At 46.8% G+C, this 19,144-nt stretch overlaps 1 protein-coding gene across 1 annotated transcript in view; it reads right to left on the reverse strand.

The window, feature by feature from the left end:
- Nucleotides 1-3,119: 3,119 nt before the first annotated feature.
- Nucleotides 3,120-19,144, reverse strand: part of ACAP1 (ArfGAP with coiled-coil, ankyrin repeat and PH domains 1) — a 289,787-nt gene continuing 273,762 nt past the window's right edge. Inside the window, exons 13-16 of the mRNA XM_063950432.1 lie at nt 16,591-16,702; nt 16,338-16,510; nt 12,367-12,436; nt 3,120-3,218 (exon numbers count right to left, since the gene is read on the reverse strand). Coding sequence (XP_063806502.1) covers nt 3,120-3,218; nt 12,367-12,436; nt 16,338-16,510; nt 16,591-16,702 — 454 coding nt within the window. The remainder of the gene's footprint in view (nt 3,219-12,366; nt 12,437-16,337; nt 16,511-16,590; nt 16,703-19,144) is intronic.

Below are 19,144 nucleotides of genomic sequence, written 5' to 3' on the forward strand. Positions count from 1 at the left end.
AAGATGGGAACAACACATTTATCACATCAATTAAGAAGGCCTTGGTCTTCTTAATTGACGTGATACATTAGCTCTTTTGACTTTAAAATATCATCTCTATGCTGATGATGCTCAAATCTACCTTTCCTCCCCTGACCTCTCCCCTGCTCTCCTCACTCGTATCACCAACTGTCTTTCTGCTATCTCCTCCTGGATGTCCCAGCGCTTTCTTAACCTTAACATGTCTAAGACTGAGCTGAGCATCTTCCCTCCCTCCCACATAACCTCACCTCCTACAATCTCATTATGTATTGATGGCACTACTATCTCCTCTAGCCCCCAAGTGCGCTGTCTTGGAGTAATCCTTGACTCCTTTCTTTCCTTCAAACCACACATTCAGTACCTCTCAAAAACCTGCCATTTCCACCTCAAAAACATATCCAGGATCAGACCCTTTCTCACCCAGGATGCTACTAAGACCCTCATTCACTCACTGGTCATCTCCAGATTAGACTACTGCAATCTCCTCATATCTGGCCTCCCTCAACAATGCCTCTCTCCACTTCAATCTATCCTCAATGCTGCTGCCCGTCTCATCTTCCTCACCAAACGTACTACATTCACAGCTCCTCTCTTGCAGGACCTTCACTGGTTACCCTTCCCATTCAGAATCCAATTCAAGCTTCTCACACTCACCTACAAAGCCCTCACCCACTCTTCTCCATCTACATCTCTGACCTTATCTCTCTTTACACTCCCACCCGTCCTCTTTGCTCTGGTAATGCACGCCGTCACTCCGGCCAACTAATTACCTACTCCCACTCCTACCTCCAAGATTTTGCACGTGCTGCTCCCTATCTCTGGATTGCTCTACCTCTCCCCATCCGACTCTCCACCTCTCTACAGAACTTCAAACGGGCTCTCAAGACCACTTCTTCACCAAACCCAGCCAACTCTCCTCCTAACCCTCTTGTCTACGCTCACTGTCTACCCCGTCTGTGTCACCCCAGTCTGTTAGCCCCTCAGCTTTTAGATTGTAAGCTCGCAAGAGCAGGGACTTCTTTCCTCATGTGCCTTTCCTTCTCTTACTTACACTATCTTATACTCCATACTCTCTTTGATGGCACCTGACCCCGGGTTTTCTATACCTGTCCAATTTTGTCCTGTACTGTAAGTGCTGTTTTCTTGTTTGCTCATTTTATTATGTACTCTGTAATTGGGCGCTGCCGATCCCTTGTGGCGCCATATAAATAAAGGATAATAATAATGAGGAAAATCATGTGTCTTCAATGCTAGCCATTAAAACAGAGGACTGTGAGGTGCCCATCGTGTCTTTCTTGACACCACCTCTAAGGCAACATGTGGTAGAAATGGTGTCTCGAAACATGGATGGCTTTTCTCTATTCCTGGGTGCACCACTCTTATAGAAAATGATATAATCACACCACCAGGGGTAGTAATTAAACAATGGCCCTACTGTATACCCAAGGCTAGACATGCTATGGTAAAGCAAGAAGTTGAAAATATGATTCAACTAGGCATTGTGGAATAATCCACCAGCAAGTGGAACAGTCCTATTGTACTAGTCTCGAAACCCAGTGGAACAATACACTTTTGCAATGACTTTAGACGTTTTAATAAGGTTTCTCAGTTTTACACATATTCTGTGCATGAATAGATAAAATAGTGGAGAACTTAGACGTGAATATCTGACCACTTTAGATCTCACAAAGGGATATTGGTAGATACCCAACAGCCTCTGCCAAGCCATGAGGGCTTATTTCAATATACGGTATTGCCTTTTGTGCTACGTGGAGCACCTTCCACATTCCAGGAGGCTATGTATAAGCTCTTGCCATAGTCATCTATACATGGGATTGGGAGTCACATCTTCCTAAAGTGGAGGCTTTGTTGGAATGCTAGAGGAAACATGGTCTTACTGCCAATCCTGAGAAATGTGCATTGGCCATGCCAGAGTCAAAATACCTGGGGTATGTAGTTGGACAGGAGAAGGTCAAACCCCAGATCAATAAAGTGGAAGCATTAAGAACTGGCCCAAACCAGAGAGAAACACCCAACTGAGGACATTTCTTGGCTTGTTGGGATACTACCACCGTTTCGTGGAGAACTCCCAGGCTACTCCACTCATGGAGCTTCTCAAAAAGACTGTCCAGACAAGCCAAACAGGTCTACTCAGACCAACGGATGGCTTTATGTACCCAACGATCCCAAGAATCATGTTGTTCTACAAGCAACTGATTTCAGTAAGAGATATTTCTGATGCCTCCAAAGCAGATGTGGGAGCAGTACTTCCACAAAAGGTGGATGGGGAGGAGAAAACCATCCTGGCTCTCAGTTTCAAGCTCCAGCCTAGGGAGAAAAAGTATGTGACTGTTGAACAGGAGTGCCTTGCCATCAAATGGGCTGTGGAAGTCCTCAGATATCATCTCTTGGGTTTGGACTTTGGAGATTACTGTGGTGCCGGGTCAAGCACCACCAAATTGGATGCAAGTGAACAAAGAGGTCAATGCCAGAATGACCCAATGGTTCTTGGCATTGCAGCCTTTCCACTTTACCATGGAACATAGACTGGGAGCCGGATGCTCTCTCCCGAAAATATAGAATACACTTCCTGCAATATCCGCTTCACTTAGTTTGGTAGGAGGAGTATGTGGCAAAAAAGGGCAGCTTGCCACAGATTGTTAAGCGAGAGAGTAATACTTTCACTGGGAGGCCACAGGCTCAAGCTTCAAACAGGGTCAATCCCTCACACTTCTCTGCACAGAGAACAGAGGTTCACAGGTGAAGCACATGGGTATGATTGATTTTTTTGTTAAGGTTGTTATGAATCGGGAGGAAGCATAAATAGCTGCCTTTGTGTAGGGGGAGGAGCTTTCAGAGTGGCTCCATCTGTGGCTGTGATACTCCGAGCACCAGCCATTACTACTTGAGCGCTCTCCGTCGTTTCAGGTGTGTTCCTGCCTTACAGGTGATGAAGAGCCTACTTTCGGCCCTGTGTAGTACAATGGCTGTTACATTACATCAGCGTACAGTAGATTTTGATGGGTATCCTTAAAACTACAATGCACTCATCTATATGATATCATTGTGTCAGTGCTGAGGTCATAGGATAAATGACATCACCGTGTGCTGGAGGACGTTGGTTTCTTTATGTTCATTTCTTCGATCCGAGCCTCGTAGATCCCATTAATGGTGTTGTTTCCAAGTTCACACATTAGCTGTATACAAAAAACAATATTACATGTACACACCTCCTCCCAATAAACAGACCCCATACACACCTCCACATTATTATCAGACCCCATACACACCTCCACATTGTTATCATACCCCATACACATCTCCACATTGTTATCAGATCCCATACACATCTCCACATTGTTATCAGATCCCATACACACCTCCACATTGTTATCATACCCCATACACACCTCCACATTGTTATCATACCCCATACACACCTCCACATTGTTATCATACCCCATACACACCTCCACATTGTTATCAGACCCCATACACACCTCCACATTGTTATCAGACCCAAAACACAACTCCCCATTGTTATCAAACCCCATACACAGCTCCACATTGTTATCAGACCCCATACACACCTCCACATTGTTATCAGACCCCATACACACCTCCACATTGTTATCAGACCCCATACACACCTCCTCCCAATAATCAGACCCCATACACACCTCCACATTGTTATCAGACCCCATACACACCTCCACATCGTTATCAGACCCCATACACACCTCCACATTGTTATCAGACCCCATACACACCTCCACATTGTTATCAGACCCCATACACACCTCCACATTATCATCAGACCCCATACACACCTCCACATTGTTATCAGACCCCAAACACAACTCCCCATTGTTATCAGACCCCATACACACCTCCACATTGTTATCAGACCCCATACACACCTCCACATTGTTATCAGACCCCATACACACCTCCACATTGTTATCAGACCCCATACACACCTCCACATTATCATCAGACCCCATACACACCTCCACATTGTTATCAGACCCCAAACACAACTCCCCATTGTTATCAGACCCCATACACACCTCCACATTGTTATCAGACCCCATACACACCTCCACATTGTTATCAGACCCCAAACACAACTCCCCATTGTTATCAGACCCCATACACACCTCCACATTATCATCAGACCCCATACACACCTCCACATTGTTATCAGACCCCAAACACAACTCCCCATTGTTATCAGACCCCATACACACCTCCACATTGTTATCAGATCCCATACACACCTCCACATTGTTATCATACCCCATACACACCTCCACATTGTTATCAAACCCCATACACACCTCCACATTGTTATCATACCCCATACACACCTCCACATTGTTATCAGACCCCATACACACCTCCACATTGTTATCAGACCCCATACACACCTCCACATTGTTATCTTACCCCATACACACCTCCACATTGTTATCATACCCCATACACACCTCCACATTGTTATCAGACCCCATACACACCTCCACATTGTTATCTTACCCCATACACACCTCCACATTGTTATCATACCCCATACACACCTCCACATTGTTATCATACCCCATACACACCTCCACATTGTTATCAGACCCCATACACACCTCCTCCCAATAATCAGACCCCATACACACCTCCACATTATTATCAGACCCCATACACACCTCCACATTGTTATCTTACCCCATACACACCTCCACATTGTTATCATACCCCATACACACCTCCACATTGTTATCAGACCCCATACACACCTCCACATTGTTATCAGACCCCATACACACCTCCACATTGTTATCAGACCCCAAACACACCTCCACATTGTTATCAGACCCCATACACACCTCCACATTGTTATCAGACCTCATACACACCTCCACATTGTTATCAGATCCCATACACACCTCCACATTGTTATCTTACCCCATACACACCTCCACATTGTTATCATACCCCATACACACCTCCACATTGTTATCAGACCCCATACACACCTCCACATTGTTATCTTACCCCATACACACCTCCACATTGTTATCATACCCCATACACATCTCCACATTGTTATCAGATCCCATACACATCTCCACATTGTTATCATACCCCATACACACCTCCACATTGTTATCAGACCCCATACACACCTCCACATTGTTATCAGATCCCATACACATCTCCACATTGTTATCATACCCCATACACACCTCCACATTGTTATCATACCCCATACACACCTCCACATTGTTATCAAACCCCATACACACCTCCACATTGTTATCATACCCCATACACACCTCCACATTGTTATCAGACCCCATACACACCTCCACATTGTTATCAGACCCCATACACACCTCCACATTGTTATCAGATCCCATACACATCCCCACATTGTTATCATACCCCATACACACCTCCACATTGTTATCAGATCCCACACACACCTCCACATTGTTATCAGATCCCACACACACCTCCACATTGTTATCAGACCCCATACACATCTCCACATTGTTATCAGACCCCATACACACCTCCACATTGTTATCAGACCCCATACACACCTCCACATTGTTATCAGACCCCATACACATCTCCACATTGTTATCAGACCCCATACACACCTCCACATTGTTATCAGACCCCATACACACCTCCACATTGTTATCAGACCCCATACACACCTCCACATTGTTATCAGACCCCATACACACCTCCACATTGTTATCAGACCCCATACACACCTCCACATTGTTATCAGACCCCATACACACCTCCACATTGTTATCAGATCCCATACACACCTCCACATTGTTATCAGACCCCATACACACCTCCACATTGTTATCAGACCCCATACACACCTCCACATTGTTATCAGACCCCATATACACCTCCACATTGTTATCAGACCCCAAACACAACTCCACATTATCAGACCCCATACACACCTCCACATTGTTATCATACCCCATACACACCTCCACATTGTTATCAGACCCCATACACAATTCCACATTGTTATCAGACCCCATACACACCTCCACATTGTTATCAGATCCCATACATACCTCCACATTGTTATCAGACCCCATACACATCTCCACATTGAGATCAGACCCCATACACACCTCCACATTGTTATCAGATCCCATACACACCTCCACATTATCAGACCCCATACACACCTTCACATTTTTATCACACCCCATACACACCTCCACATTGTTATCAGACCCCATACACACCTCCACATTGTTATCAGACCCCAAACACAACTCCAAATTGTTATCAGACCCCATACACACCTCCACATTGTTATCATACCCCATACACATCTCCACATTGTTATCAGACCTCAAATACATCTCCACATTGTTATCGGTCCCCATACACATCTCCACATTGTTATCAGTCCCCATACACACCTCCACATTGTTATCAGACCCCATACACACCTCCAAATTGTTATCAGACCCCATACACACCTCCACATTGTTATCATACCCCATACACATCTCCACATTGTTATCAGATCCCATACACATCCCCACATTGTTATCAGACCCCATACACACCTCCACATTGTTATCATACCCCATACACACCTCCACATTGTTATCAGACCCCATACACACCTCCACATTGTTATCAGACCCCATACACACCTCCTTATTGTTATCAGACCCCATACACACCTCCACATTGTTATCAGACCCCATACACACCTCCTTATTGTTATCAGACCCCATACACACCTCCACATTGTTATCAGACCCCATACACACCTCCACATTGTTATCAGACCCCATACACACCTCCACATTGTTATCAGACCCCATACACACCTCCTTATTGTTATCAGACCCCATACACACCTCCACATTGTTATCAGACCCCATACACACCTCCACATTGTTATCAGACCCCATACACACCTCCACATTGTTATCAGACCCCATACACACCTCCACATTGTTATCAGTCCCCATACACACCTCCACATTGTTATCATACCCCATACACACCTCCACATTGTTATCATACCCCATACACACCTCCACATTGTTATCAGACCTCATACACACCTCCACATTGTTATCAGATCCCATACACACCTCCACATTGTTATCAGACCCCATACACACCTCCACATTGTTATCAGACCCCATACACATCTCCACATTGTTATCAGACCCCATACACATCTCCACATTGTTATCAGACCCCATACACACCTCCACATTGTTATCAGACCCCATACACACCTCCACATTGTTATCAGACCCCATACACATCTCCACATTGTTATCTTACCCCATACACACCTCCACATTGTTATCAGACCTCATACACACCTCCACATTCTTATCAGATCCCATACACACCTCCACATTGTTATCAGACCCCATACACACCTCCACATTGTTATCAGACCCCATACACATCTCCACATTGTTATCTTACCCCATACACACCTCCACATTGTTATCATACCCCATACACACCTCCACATTGTTATCATACCCCATACACACCTCCACATTGTTATCAGACCCCATACACACCTCCACATTGTTATCAGACCCCATACACACCTCCACATTGTTATCAGACCCCATACACACCTCCACATTGTTATCATACCCCATACACACCTCCACATTGTTATCAGACCCCATACACACCTCCACATTGTTATCATACCCCATACACACCTCCACATTGTTATCAGACCCCATACACACCTCCACATTGTTATCAGACCCCATACACACCTCCACATTGTTATCAGATCCCATACACACCTCCACATTGTTATCAGACCCCATACACACCTCCACATTGTTATCAGACCCCATACACACCTCCACATTGTTATCATACCCCATACACATCTCCACATTGTTATCAGACCCCATACACACCTCCACATTGTTATCATACCCCATACACACCTCCACATTGTTATCATACCCCATACACATCTCCACATTGTTATCAGACCCCATACACACCTCCACATTGTTATCAGACCCCATACACACCTCCACATTGTTATCAGACCCCATACACACCTCCACATTGTTATCAGATCCCATACACATCTCCACATTGTTATCAGACCCCATACACACCTCCACATTGTTATCAGACCCCACACACACCTCCACATTGTTATCAGACCCCATACACACCTCCACATTGTTATCATACCCCATACACACCTCCACATTGTTATCAGACCCCATACACACCTCCACATTGTTATCAGACACCATACACAACTCCACATTGTTATCAGACACCATACACATCTCCACATTGTTATCAGACCCCATACACACCTCCACATTGTTATCAGACCCCATACACACCTCCACATTGTTATCAGATCCCATACACACCTCCACATTGTTATCAGACACCATACACAACTCCACATTGTTATCAGACACCATACACATCTCCACATTGTTATCAGACCCCATACACATCTCCACATTGTTATCATACCCCATACACACCTCCACATTGTTATCAGACCCCACACACACCTCCACATTGTTATCAGATCCCACACACACCTACACATTGTTATCAGACCCCACACACACCTCCACATTGTTATCAGACCCCATACACACCTCCACATTGTTATCAGACCCCATACACACCTCCACATTGTTATCAGACCCCATACACACCTCCACATTGTTATCAGGCCCCATGCACACCTCCACATTGTTATCAGACCCCATACACACCTCCACATTGTTATCAGACCCCACACACACCTCCGCATTGTTATCAGACCCCACACACACCTCCACAATGTTATCAGACCCCATACACATCTCCACATTGTTATCAGACCCCATACACACCTCCACATTGTTAACAACCACATACACACCTCCACATTGTTATCAGACCCCATACACACCTCCACATTGTTATCAGACCCCATACACACCTCCACATTGTTATCAGACCCCATACACACCTCCACATTGTTGTCATACCCCATACACACCTCCACATTGTGTTCATACCCCATACACACCTCCACATTGTTGTCATACCCCATACACACCTCCACATTGTTGTCATACCCCATACACACCTCCATATTGTTATCAGACCTCATACACACCTCCACATTGTTGTCATACCCCATACACACCTCCACATTGTTAACAACCCCATACACACCTCCACATTGTTATCAGACCCCATACACACCTCCACATTATCATCAGACCCCATACACACCTCCACAATGTTATCAGACCCCATGCACACCTCCACATTGTTATCAGACCCCATACACACCTCCACATTGTTATCAGACCCCACACACACCTCCACATTGTTATCAGACCCCATACACACCTCCACAATGTTATCAGACCCCATACACACCTCCACATTGTTATCAGACCCCATACACACCTCCACATTGTTATCATACCCCATACACACCTCCACATTGTTATCAGATCCCATACACACCTCCGCATTGTTATCAGACACCATACACACCTCCACATTGTGTTCATACCCCATACACACCTCCACATTGTTGTCATACCCCATACACACCTCCACATTGTTGTCATACCCCATACACACCTCCACATTGTTATTAGACCCCATACACACCTCCACATTGTTATCATACCCCATACACACCTCCACATTGTTATCAGATCCCATACACACCTCCACATTGTTATCATACCCCATACACATCTCCACATTGTTATCAGACCCCATACACATCTCCACATTGTTATCATACCCCATACACACCTCCACATTGTTATCAGACCCCATAAACACCTCCACAATGTTATCAGACCCCATGCACACCTCCACATTGTTATCAGACCCCATACACACCTCCACATTGTTATCATACCCCACACACACCTCCACATTGTTATCAGACCCCACACACACCTCCACAATGTTATCAGACCCCATGCACACCTCCACATTGTTATCAGACCCCATACACACCTCCACATTGTTATCAGACCCCATACACACCTCCGCATTGTTATCAGATCCCATACACACCTCCACATTGTTATCATACCCCATACACACCTCCACATTATCATCAGACCCCATACACACCTCCACAATGTTATCAGACCCCATGCACACCTCCACATTGTTATCAGACCCCATACACACCTCCACATTGTTATCAGACCCCACACACACCTCCACATTGTTATCAGACCCCATACACACCTCCACAATGTTATCAGACCCCATACACACCTCCACATTGTTATCAGACCCCATACACACCTCCACATTGTTATCAGACCCCATACACACCTCCACATTGTTATCAGACCCCATACACACCTCCACATTGTTATCAGACCCCATACACACCTCCACAATGTTATCAGACCCCATGCACACCTCCACATTGTTATCAGACCCCATACACACCTCCACATTGTTATCAGACCCCACACACACCTCCGCATTGTTATCAGACCCCACACACACCTCCACAATGTTATCAGACCCCATACACATCTCCACATTGTTATCAGACCCCATACACACCTCCACATTGTTAACAACCCCATACACACCTCCACATTGTTATCAGACCCCATACACACCTCCACATTGTTATCAGACCCCATACACACCTCCACATTGTTATCAGACCCCATACACACCTCCACATTGTTGTCATACCCCATACACACCTCCACATTGTGTTCATACCCCATACACACCTCCACATTGTTGTCATACCCCATACACACCTCCACATTGTTGTCATACCCCATACACACCTCCACATTGTTGTCATACCCCATACACACCTCCACATTGTTATTAGACCCCATACACACCTCCACATTGTTATTAGACCCCATACACACCTCCACAATGTTATCAGACCCCATGCACACCTCCACATTGTTGTCAGACCCCATACACACCTCCACATTGTTATCAGACCCCACACACACCTCCGCATTGTTATCAGACCCCACACACACCTCCACAATGTTATCAGACCCCATACACATCTCCACATTGTTATCAGACCCCATACACACCTCCACATTGTTAACAACCCCATACACACCTCCACATTGTTATCAGACCCCATACACACCTCCACATTGTTATCAGACCCCATACACACCTCCACATTGTTGTCATACCCCATACACACCTCCACATTGTTATCAGATCCCATACACACCTCCGCATTGTTATCAGACCCCATACACACCTCCACATTGTTATCATACCCCATACACACCTCCACATTGTTATCAGATCCCATACACACCTCCGCATTGTTATCAGACACCATACACACCTCCACATTGTGTTCATACCCCATACACACCTCCACATTGTTGTCATACCCCATACACACCTCCACATTGTTGTCATACCCCATACACACCTCCACATTGTTATTAGACCCCATACACACCTCCACATTGTTATCATACCCCATACACACCTCCACATTGTTATCAGATCCCATACACACCTCCACATTGTTATCATACCCCATACACATCTCCACATTGTTATCAGACCCCATACACATCTCCACATTGTTATCAGACCCCATACACATCTCCACATTGTTGTCATACCCCATACACACCTCCACATTGTTGTCATACCCCATACACACCTCCACATTGTTATCAGACCCCATACACACCTCCACATTGTTATTAGACCCCATACACACCTCCACATTGTTATTAGACCCCATACACACCTCCACAGTGTTATTAGACCCCATAAACACCTCCACACTGTTATCAGACACCATACACACCTCCACATTGTTATCAGACCCCATACACACCTCCACATTGTTTATCATACCCCATACACACCTCCACATTGTTATCAGACCCCATACACACCTCCACATTGTTATCAGATCCCATACACACCTCCACATTGTTATCAGACCCCATACACACCTCCACATTGTTATCAGACCCCATACACACCTCCAGGCACCAGATCCCCACTCTTATACTGGGTACACCTCGGAAAGCTATATTTTTTGGGGGGAAATGTGACCACACTAATATATCACCTTGCATGTACTATATATACATGTGTATAATATACATGTGAGCTTTCAGTAATTATAACTATCCCCCCCTCTATAGTTATATACCCATCAGCAACGGCTATGGAGGCATCGTGGTCCCATCCTACAACCATGTAAACTCCTCTACAACCACCGGAATGAACATGTAGCATCTCACAAGACCTCACCTTCACAAGTTCCGGTTCCCAGGAATCTAGGGTGAGTGAGCGGACCTTGGAGAAATGTACACCCAGGCTTCTACATAGGAAAGATGAGATCAGGAGGTTAGAGTGATGGTAAGTAGTCAGGAACCGCTATCATGGTGCATTGCCCAATCTCATGAAAGATTAGTACATATGGAGATTCCCCTCCCTTGTCTCTAATGCCACGGCCTACAATCTGATGCAAGTGTGCAAACTAAAGGAGATGAGTGTAGAATACCCGTCTCCTACAGTGATGAGCCCGATACGGGTGAAACACGTGGGGTTATGCTTCAATACTGATCTGTGTCTTAGAACCCAATGATTCCAAGGACTGTTCCAATAGCAGATGTGTATATAGCCCAGTATATACAGTATTTATAATGCCTCTGCCCTCAGCCAATCAGTAAGCGGATAGCATGTGTCTTGTGGTTGGGTATGAAATCCCGGTATTGCCCTCCAGGACGCCCCCGGCTGTGGCTGCAGGGTACTAACAGTAGTTTAGAATAGAATTAATCACTGTCATGCCCAATTTAAATGGCTACTGAAGCATGCTGGCACTCAGAGAACCACAAATGGCAGCATGCCCTGGCATACAGAGCCTATTGGCACCATTTAAAAAAATATTAAAATATTACTTAAATTGTTAAACATTTACTATTACCACAATGTACCCAGCACAGGGCTGCTGGCTGACCCTAGTGCAACATGCTGGGGTTCTTCTATGGAACTGGGGTTCTTCTATGGAGACGGGGTTCTTCTATGGAGCTGGGGCTCCTCTATGGAGCTGGGGCTCTTCTATGGAGACAAGGTTCTTCTATGGAGACGGGGTTCTTTTATGGAGCTGGGGTCCTTCTATGGAGATGGGGTTCTTCTATGGAGCTGGGGCTCCTCTATGGAGCTGGGGCTCTTCTATGGAGCTGGGATTCTTCTATGGAGCTGGGATTTTTCTATGGAGATGGGGTTCTTCTATGGAGCTGGGGCTCTTCTATGGAGCTGGGGTTCTTCTATGGAGACAGGGTTCTTCTATGGAGCTGGGGTTCTTCTATGGAGACGGGGTTCTTCTATGGAGCTGGGGCTCTTCTATGGAGACAGGGTTCTTCTACTGAACTGGGGTTCTTCTATGAGACGGGGTTCTTCTATGGAACTGGGGTTCTTCTATGGAGACGGGGTTCTTCTATGGAGACGGGGTTCTTCTATGGAGACGGGGTTCTTCTATGGAGATGGGGTTCTTCTATGGAGCTGGGGCTCTTCTATGGAGACGGGGTTCTTCTATGGAGACGGGGTTCTTCTATGGAGATGGGGTTCTTCTATGGAGCTGGGGCTCTTCTATGGAGCTGGGGCTCTTCTATGGAGACGGGGTTCTTCTACTGAACTGGGGTTCTTCTATGGAGACGGGGTTCTTCTATGGAACTGGGGTTCTTCTATGGAGACGGGGTTCTTCTATGGAACTGGGGTTCTTCTATGGAGACGGGTTCTTCTATGGAGCTGGGGCTCTTCTATGGAGCTGGGGTTCTTCTATGGAGCTGGGGTTCTTCTATGGAGATAGGGTTCTTCTATGGAAACGGGGTTCTTCTATTGAACTGGGGTTCTTCTATGGAGACGGGGTTCTTCTATGGAGCTGGGGCTCTTATATGGAGACGGGGTTCTTCTATGGAGACGGGGTTCTTCTATGGAGACGGGGTTCTTCTATGGAGCTGGGGTTCATTGTTTGGGCCTATGGCTGGCTGACACTATTGCAGGGGAGCTGTGATTCTGGCCTAGAACATGGTGCCAAGCTGTGGCAGGTCCCATGGGTTACAACAACCGATGCAAAGCTATCACCTACAGCCCAGTGTGTCAGTAAGAAGTCGGCTCACCCTGGCCAGTGTGTCAGTAAGAAGTCGGCTCATCCTGGCCAGTGTGTCAGTAAGAAGTCGGCTCACCCTGGCCAGTGTGTCAGTAAGAAGTCGGCTCATCCTTGCCAGTGTGTCAGTAAGAAGTCGGCTCATCCTGGCCAGTGTGTCAGTAAAAAGTTGGCTCACCCTGGCCAGTGTGTCAGTAAGAAGTCGGCTCATCCTGGCCAGTGTGTCAGTAAGAAGTTGGTCAGTAAGAAGTCTGCTCACCCTGGCCAGTGTGTCAGTAAAAAGTTGGCTCACCCTGGCCAGTGTGTCAGTAAGAAGTCGGCTCATCCTGGCCAGTGTGTCAGTAAGAAGTTGGTCAGTAAGAAGTCTGCTCACCCTGGCCAGTGTGTCAGTAAGAAGTCGGCTCACCCTGGCCAGTGTGTGAGTAAAAAGTCGGTCAGTAAGAAGTCGGCTCACTCTGGCCAGTGCGTCAGTAAGAAGTCTGCTCACCCTGGCCAGTGTGTCAGTAAGAAGTTGGCTCACCCTGGCCAGTGTGTCAGTAAGAAGTCGGCCCACCCTGGCTAGTGTGTCAGTAAGAAGTCGGCTCACTCTGGCCAGTGCGTCAGTAAGAAGTCTGCTCACCCTGGCCAGTGTGTCAGTAAGAAGTTGGCTCACCCTGGCCAGTGTGTCAGTAAGAAGTCGGCTCACTCTGGCCAGTGTGTCAGTAAGAAGTCGGCTCATCCTGGCCAGTGTGTCAGTAAGAAGTCGGCTCACCCTGGCCAGTGTGTCAGTAAAAAGTTGTCTCACCCTGGCCAGTGTGTCAGTAAGAAGTCAGCTCATCCTGGCCAGTGTGTCAGTAAGAAGTCTGCTCACCCTGGCCAGTGTGTCAGTAAGAAGTCGGCTCACCCTGGCCAGTGTGTCAGTAAGAAGTCGGCTCACCCTGGCCAGTGTGTCAGTAAGAAGTTGGTCAGTAAGAAGTCTGCTCACCCTGGCTAGTGTGTCAGTAAGAAGTCTGCTCACCCTGGCCAGTGTGTCAGTAAGAAGTCGGCTCACCCTGGCCAGTGTGTCAGTAAGAAGTCAGCTCATCCTTGCCAGTGTGTCAGTAAGAAGTCGGCTCATCCTGGCCAGTGTGTCAGTAAGAAGTCAGCTCACCCTGGCCAGTGTGTCAGTAAGAAGTCGGCTCACCCTGGCCAGTGTGTGAGTAAAAAGTCGGTCAGTAAGAAGTCGGCTCACTCTGGCCAGTGCGTCAGTAAGAAGTCTGCTCACCCTGGCCAGTGTGTCAGTAAGAAGTTGGCTCACCCTTGCCAGTGTGTCAGTAAGAAGTCGGCTCACTCTGGCCAGTGTGTCAGTAAGAAGTCGGCTCATCCTGGCCAGTGTGTCAGTAAGAAGTCGGCTCACCCTGGCCAGTGTGTCAGTAATAAGTCGGCTCATCCTGGCCAGTGTGTCAGTAAGAAGTCTGCTCACCCTGGCCAGTGTGTCAGTAAGAAGTCAGCTCACCCTGGCCAGTGTGTCAGTAAGAAGTCGGCTCACCCTGGCCAGTGTGTCAGTAAAAAGTTGGCTCACCCTGGCCAGTGTGTCAGTAAAAAGTTGGCTCACCCTGGCCAGTGTGTCAGTAAGAAGTCGGCTCATCCTGGCCAGTGTGTCAGTAAGAAGTTGGTCAGTAAGAAGTCTGCTCACCCTGGCCAGTGTGTCAGTAAAAAGTTGGCTCACCCTGGCCAGTGTGTCAGTAAGAAGTCGGCTCATCCTGGCCAGTGTGTCAGTAAGAAGTTGGTCAGTAAGAAGTCTGCTCACCCTGGCTAGTGTGTCAGTAAGAAGTCTGCTCACCCTGGCCAGTGTGTCAGTAAGAAGTCGGCTCACCCTGGCCAGCGTGTCAGTAAAAAGTTGGCTCACCCTGGCCAGTGTGTCAGTAAGAAGTCTGCTCACCCTGGCCAGTGTGTCAGTAAGAAGTCTGCTCACCCTGGCCAGTGTGTCAGTAAGAAGTCTGCTCACCCTGGCCAGTGTGTCAGTAAGAAGTCTGCTCACCCTGGCCAATGTGTTAGTAAGAAGTCGGCTCACCCTGGCCTGTGTGTCAATAAGAAGTCGGCTCACCCTGGCCAGTGTGTCAGAAAGAAGTCGGTCAGTAAGAAGTAGGCTCACCTGTGAATCCCACTACACTCGATGCACAGGGTCACTCCCAGGTTTATACTCGCCCACTCTGGTTCTGCTGCCCGGCAGTCACAGCAGGCTGCGTTCCCCGGGACTCTCAGCACAGAATCCTGAGCGCTCACATCTGTTCCCTTCTGTGCTGGTGCCTCAGAGCGAGGCATTCGCTGGAGAGAGGAAAGAGAGGGCAATGTCTGCTCTGCGGTATCAGCTGCTACCAGTGCGGCCATATGTGTGTGATACTTACCAGGCTGCCGCTATCTCTCTTATTCTCACTGTACGCCGTTGTAATGCTTCTCTGTACAGCGCTGACCCATAGGTCTAACACACGCTCCGACTCTGCCTGGAGCATACATGACCTGGAACATACAAAGCACATGTCTAACACATGCTCCGACTCTGCCTGGAGCATACATGACCTGGAATATACAAAGCACATGTCTAACACACGCTCCGACTCTGCCTGGAGCATACATGACCTGGAACATACAAAGCACATGTCTAACATATGCTCCGACTCTGCCTGGAACATACATGACCTGGAACATACAAAGCACATGTCTAACACATGCTCCGACTCTGCCTGGAACATACATGACCTGGAACATACAAAGCACATGTGTAACACACGCTCCGACTCTGCCTGGAGCATACATGACCTGGAACACACAAAGCACATGTCTAACACATGCTCCGACTCTGCCTGGAGCATACATGACTTGTAACATACAAATCACATGTCTTACACACGCTCCGACTCTGCCTGGAGCATACATGACCTGTAGCATACAAAGCACATGTCTAAGACACGCTCCCACTCTGCCTGGAGCATACATGACCTGTAACATACAAATCACATGTCTAACACATGCTCCGACTCTGCCTGGAGCATACATAACCTGTAACATACAAAGCACATGTCTAACACACGCTCAGACACTGCCTGGAGCATACATGACCTGGAACATACAAAGCACATGTCTAACACACTCTCCGACTCTGCCTGGAGCACACATGACCTGGAACATACAAAGCACATGTCTAACACATGCTCCGACTCTGCCTGGAGCATACATGACTTGTAACATACAAATCACATGTCTTACACACGCTCCGACTCTGCCTGGAGCATACATGACCTGTAGCATACAAAGCACATGTCTAAGACACGCTCCCACTCTGCCTGGAGCATACATGACCTGTAACATACAAATCACATGTCTAACACATGCTCCGACTCTGCCTGGAGCATACATAACCTGTAACATACAAAGCACATGTCTAACACACGCTCAGACACTGCCTGGAGCATACATGACCTGGAACATACAAAGCACATGTCTAACACACTATCCGACTCTGCCTGGAGCACACATGACCTGGAACATACAAAGCACATGTCTAACACATGCTCCGACTCTGCCTGGAGCATACATGACTTGTAACATACAAATTACATGTCTAACACACGCTCCGACTCTGCCTGGAACATACATGACCTGTAGCATACAAAGCACATGCCTAAGACACGCTCCCACTCTGCCTGGAGCATACATGACCTGTAACATACAAATCACATGTCTAACACATGCTTCGACTCTGCCTGGAGCATACATGACCTGTAACATACAAAGCACATGTCTAACACACGCTCCGACTCTGCCTGGAGCATACATGACCTGGAACATACAAATCACATGTCTAAGACACGCTCCGACTCTGCCTGGAGCATACATGACCTGTAACATACAAAGCACATGTCTAACACATGCTCTGAGTCTGCCTGGAGCATACATGACCTGGAACATACAAATCACATGTCTAAGACACGCTCCAACTCTGCCTGAAGCATACATGACCTGGAACATACAAATCACATTTATTTATTAACAGTTTCTTATATAGCACAGCATTTTCCATTGCGCTTTACAATTAGAACAACAGTAATAGAACAAAACTGGGTAAAAACAGACAGACTTAGAGGTAGGAAGGCCCTGCTCGCAAGCTTACACTGGACATTGATACAGAAGGACAGATGCTACCTATTACATAATGGTCCACCAGATTGCAGAGGTTCTTAATGGGCTGCATGATATGGTCACACAGTGATGTTGGCCTGGGATCAGGAGGGTGTGAGAGTAAAGAAAGACAAGATATGGGAGGTTATGTGGACTGTACAGAGAGGATGTCATTAGATAGGGAAGCATTGAAAGTTATGTGGAATTTGATAGGCTTGTCTGGAGAGATGAGTTTTCAGGGAACGTTTGAAGGTTTGGAGACTAGAGGAAAGTCTTATTGTGCGTGGGAGAGCATTCCACAGAGTGGGTGAAGCCCGGATAAAGTCCTGTAATTTTGAGTGTGAACAAGTAATGAGTGTGGAAGAGAGACGTAGATCTTGTGCAGAGCGGAGAGGTCGGGTTGGGAGATATTATGAGATAGAGAAGTGATGTACGTTGGTACAGTTTGCTGAATGGCCTTGTGTGTGAGTAACAGTATTTTATATTGAATACGGTAGAATACCGGTAACCAATGGAGGGACTGACAGAGTGGATCAGCAGACGATGAATGTCTGGCAAGGAATATTAGCCTCGCAGCTGCAGTCAGAATGGATTGTAGTGGTGAGAGTCTATGTTTGGGAAGACCGGTCAGGAGACTATTACAATAATCAATGCGGGAGATAATGAGAGCGTGGATTAGAGTTTTAGCAGTGTCTTGTGTAAGGTATGGTCGTATTTTGGATATGTTTCTTAGATACATGTAACATGATCTTGAGACAGATTGAATGTGGGAAACAAAGGACA

This window comes from Pseudophryne corroboree, assembly GCF_028390025.1.
Source record: "Pseudophryne corroboree isolate aPseCor3 chromosome 6 unlocalized genomic scaffold, aPseCor3.hap2 SUPER_6_unloc_3, whole genome shotgun sequence".
NCBI lineage: Eukaryota > Metazoa > Chordata > Amphibia > Anura > Myobatrachidae > Pseudophryne > Pseudophryne corroboree.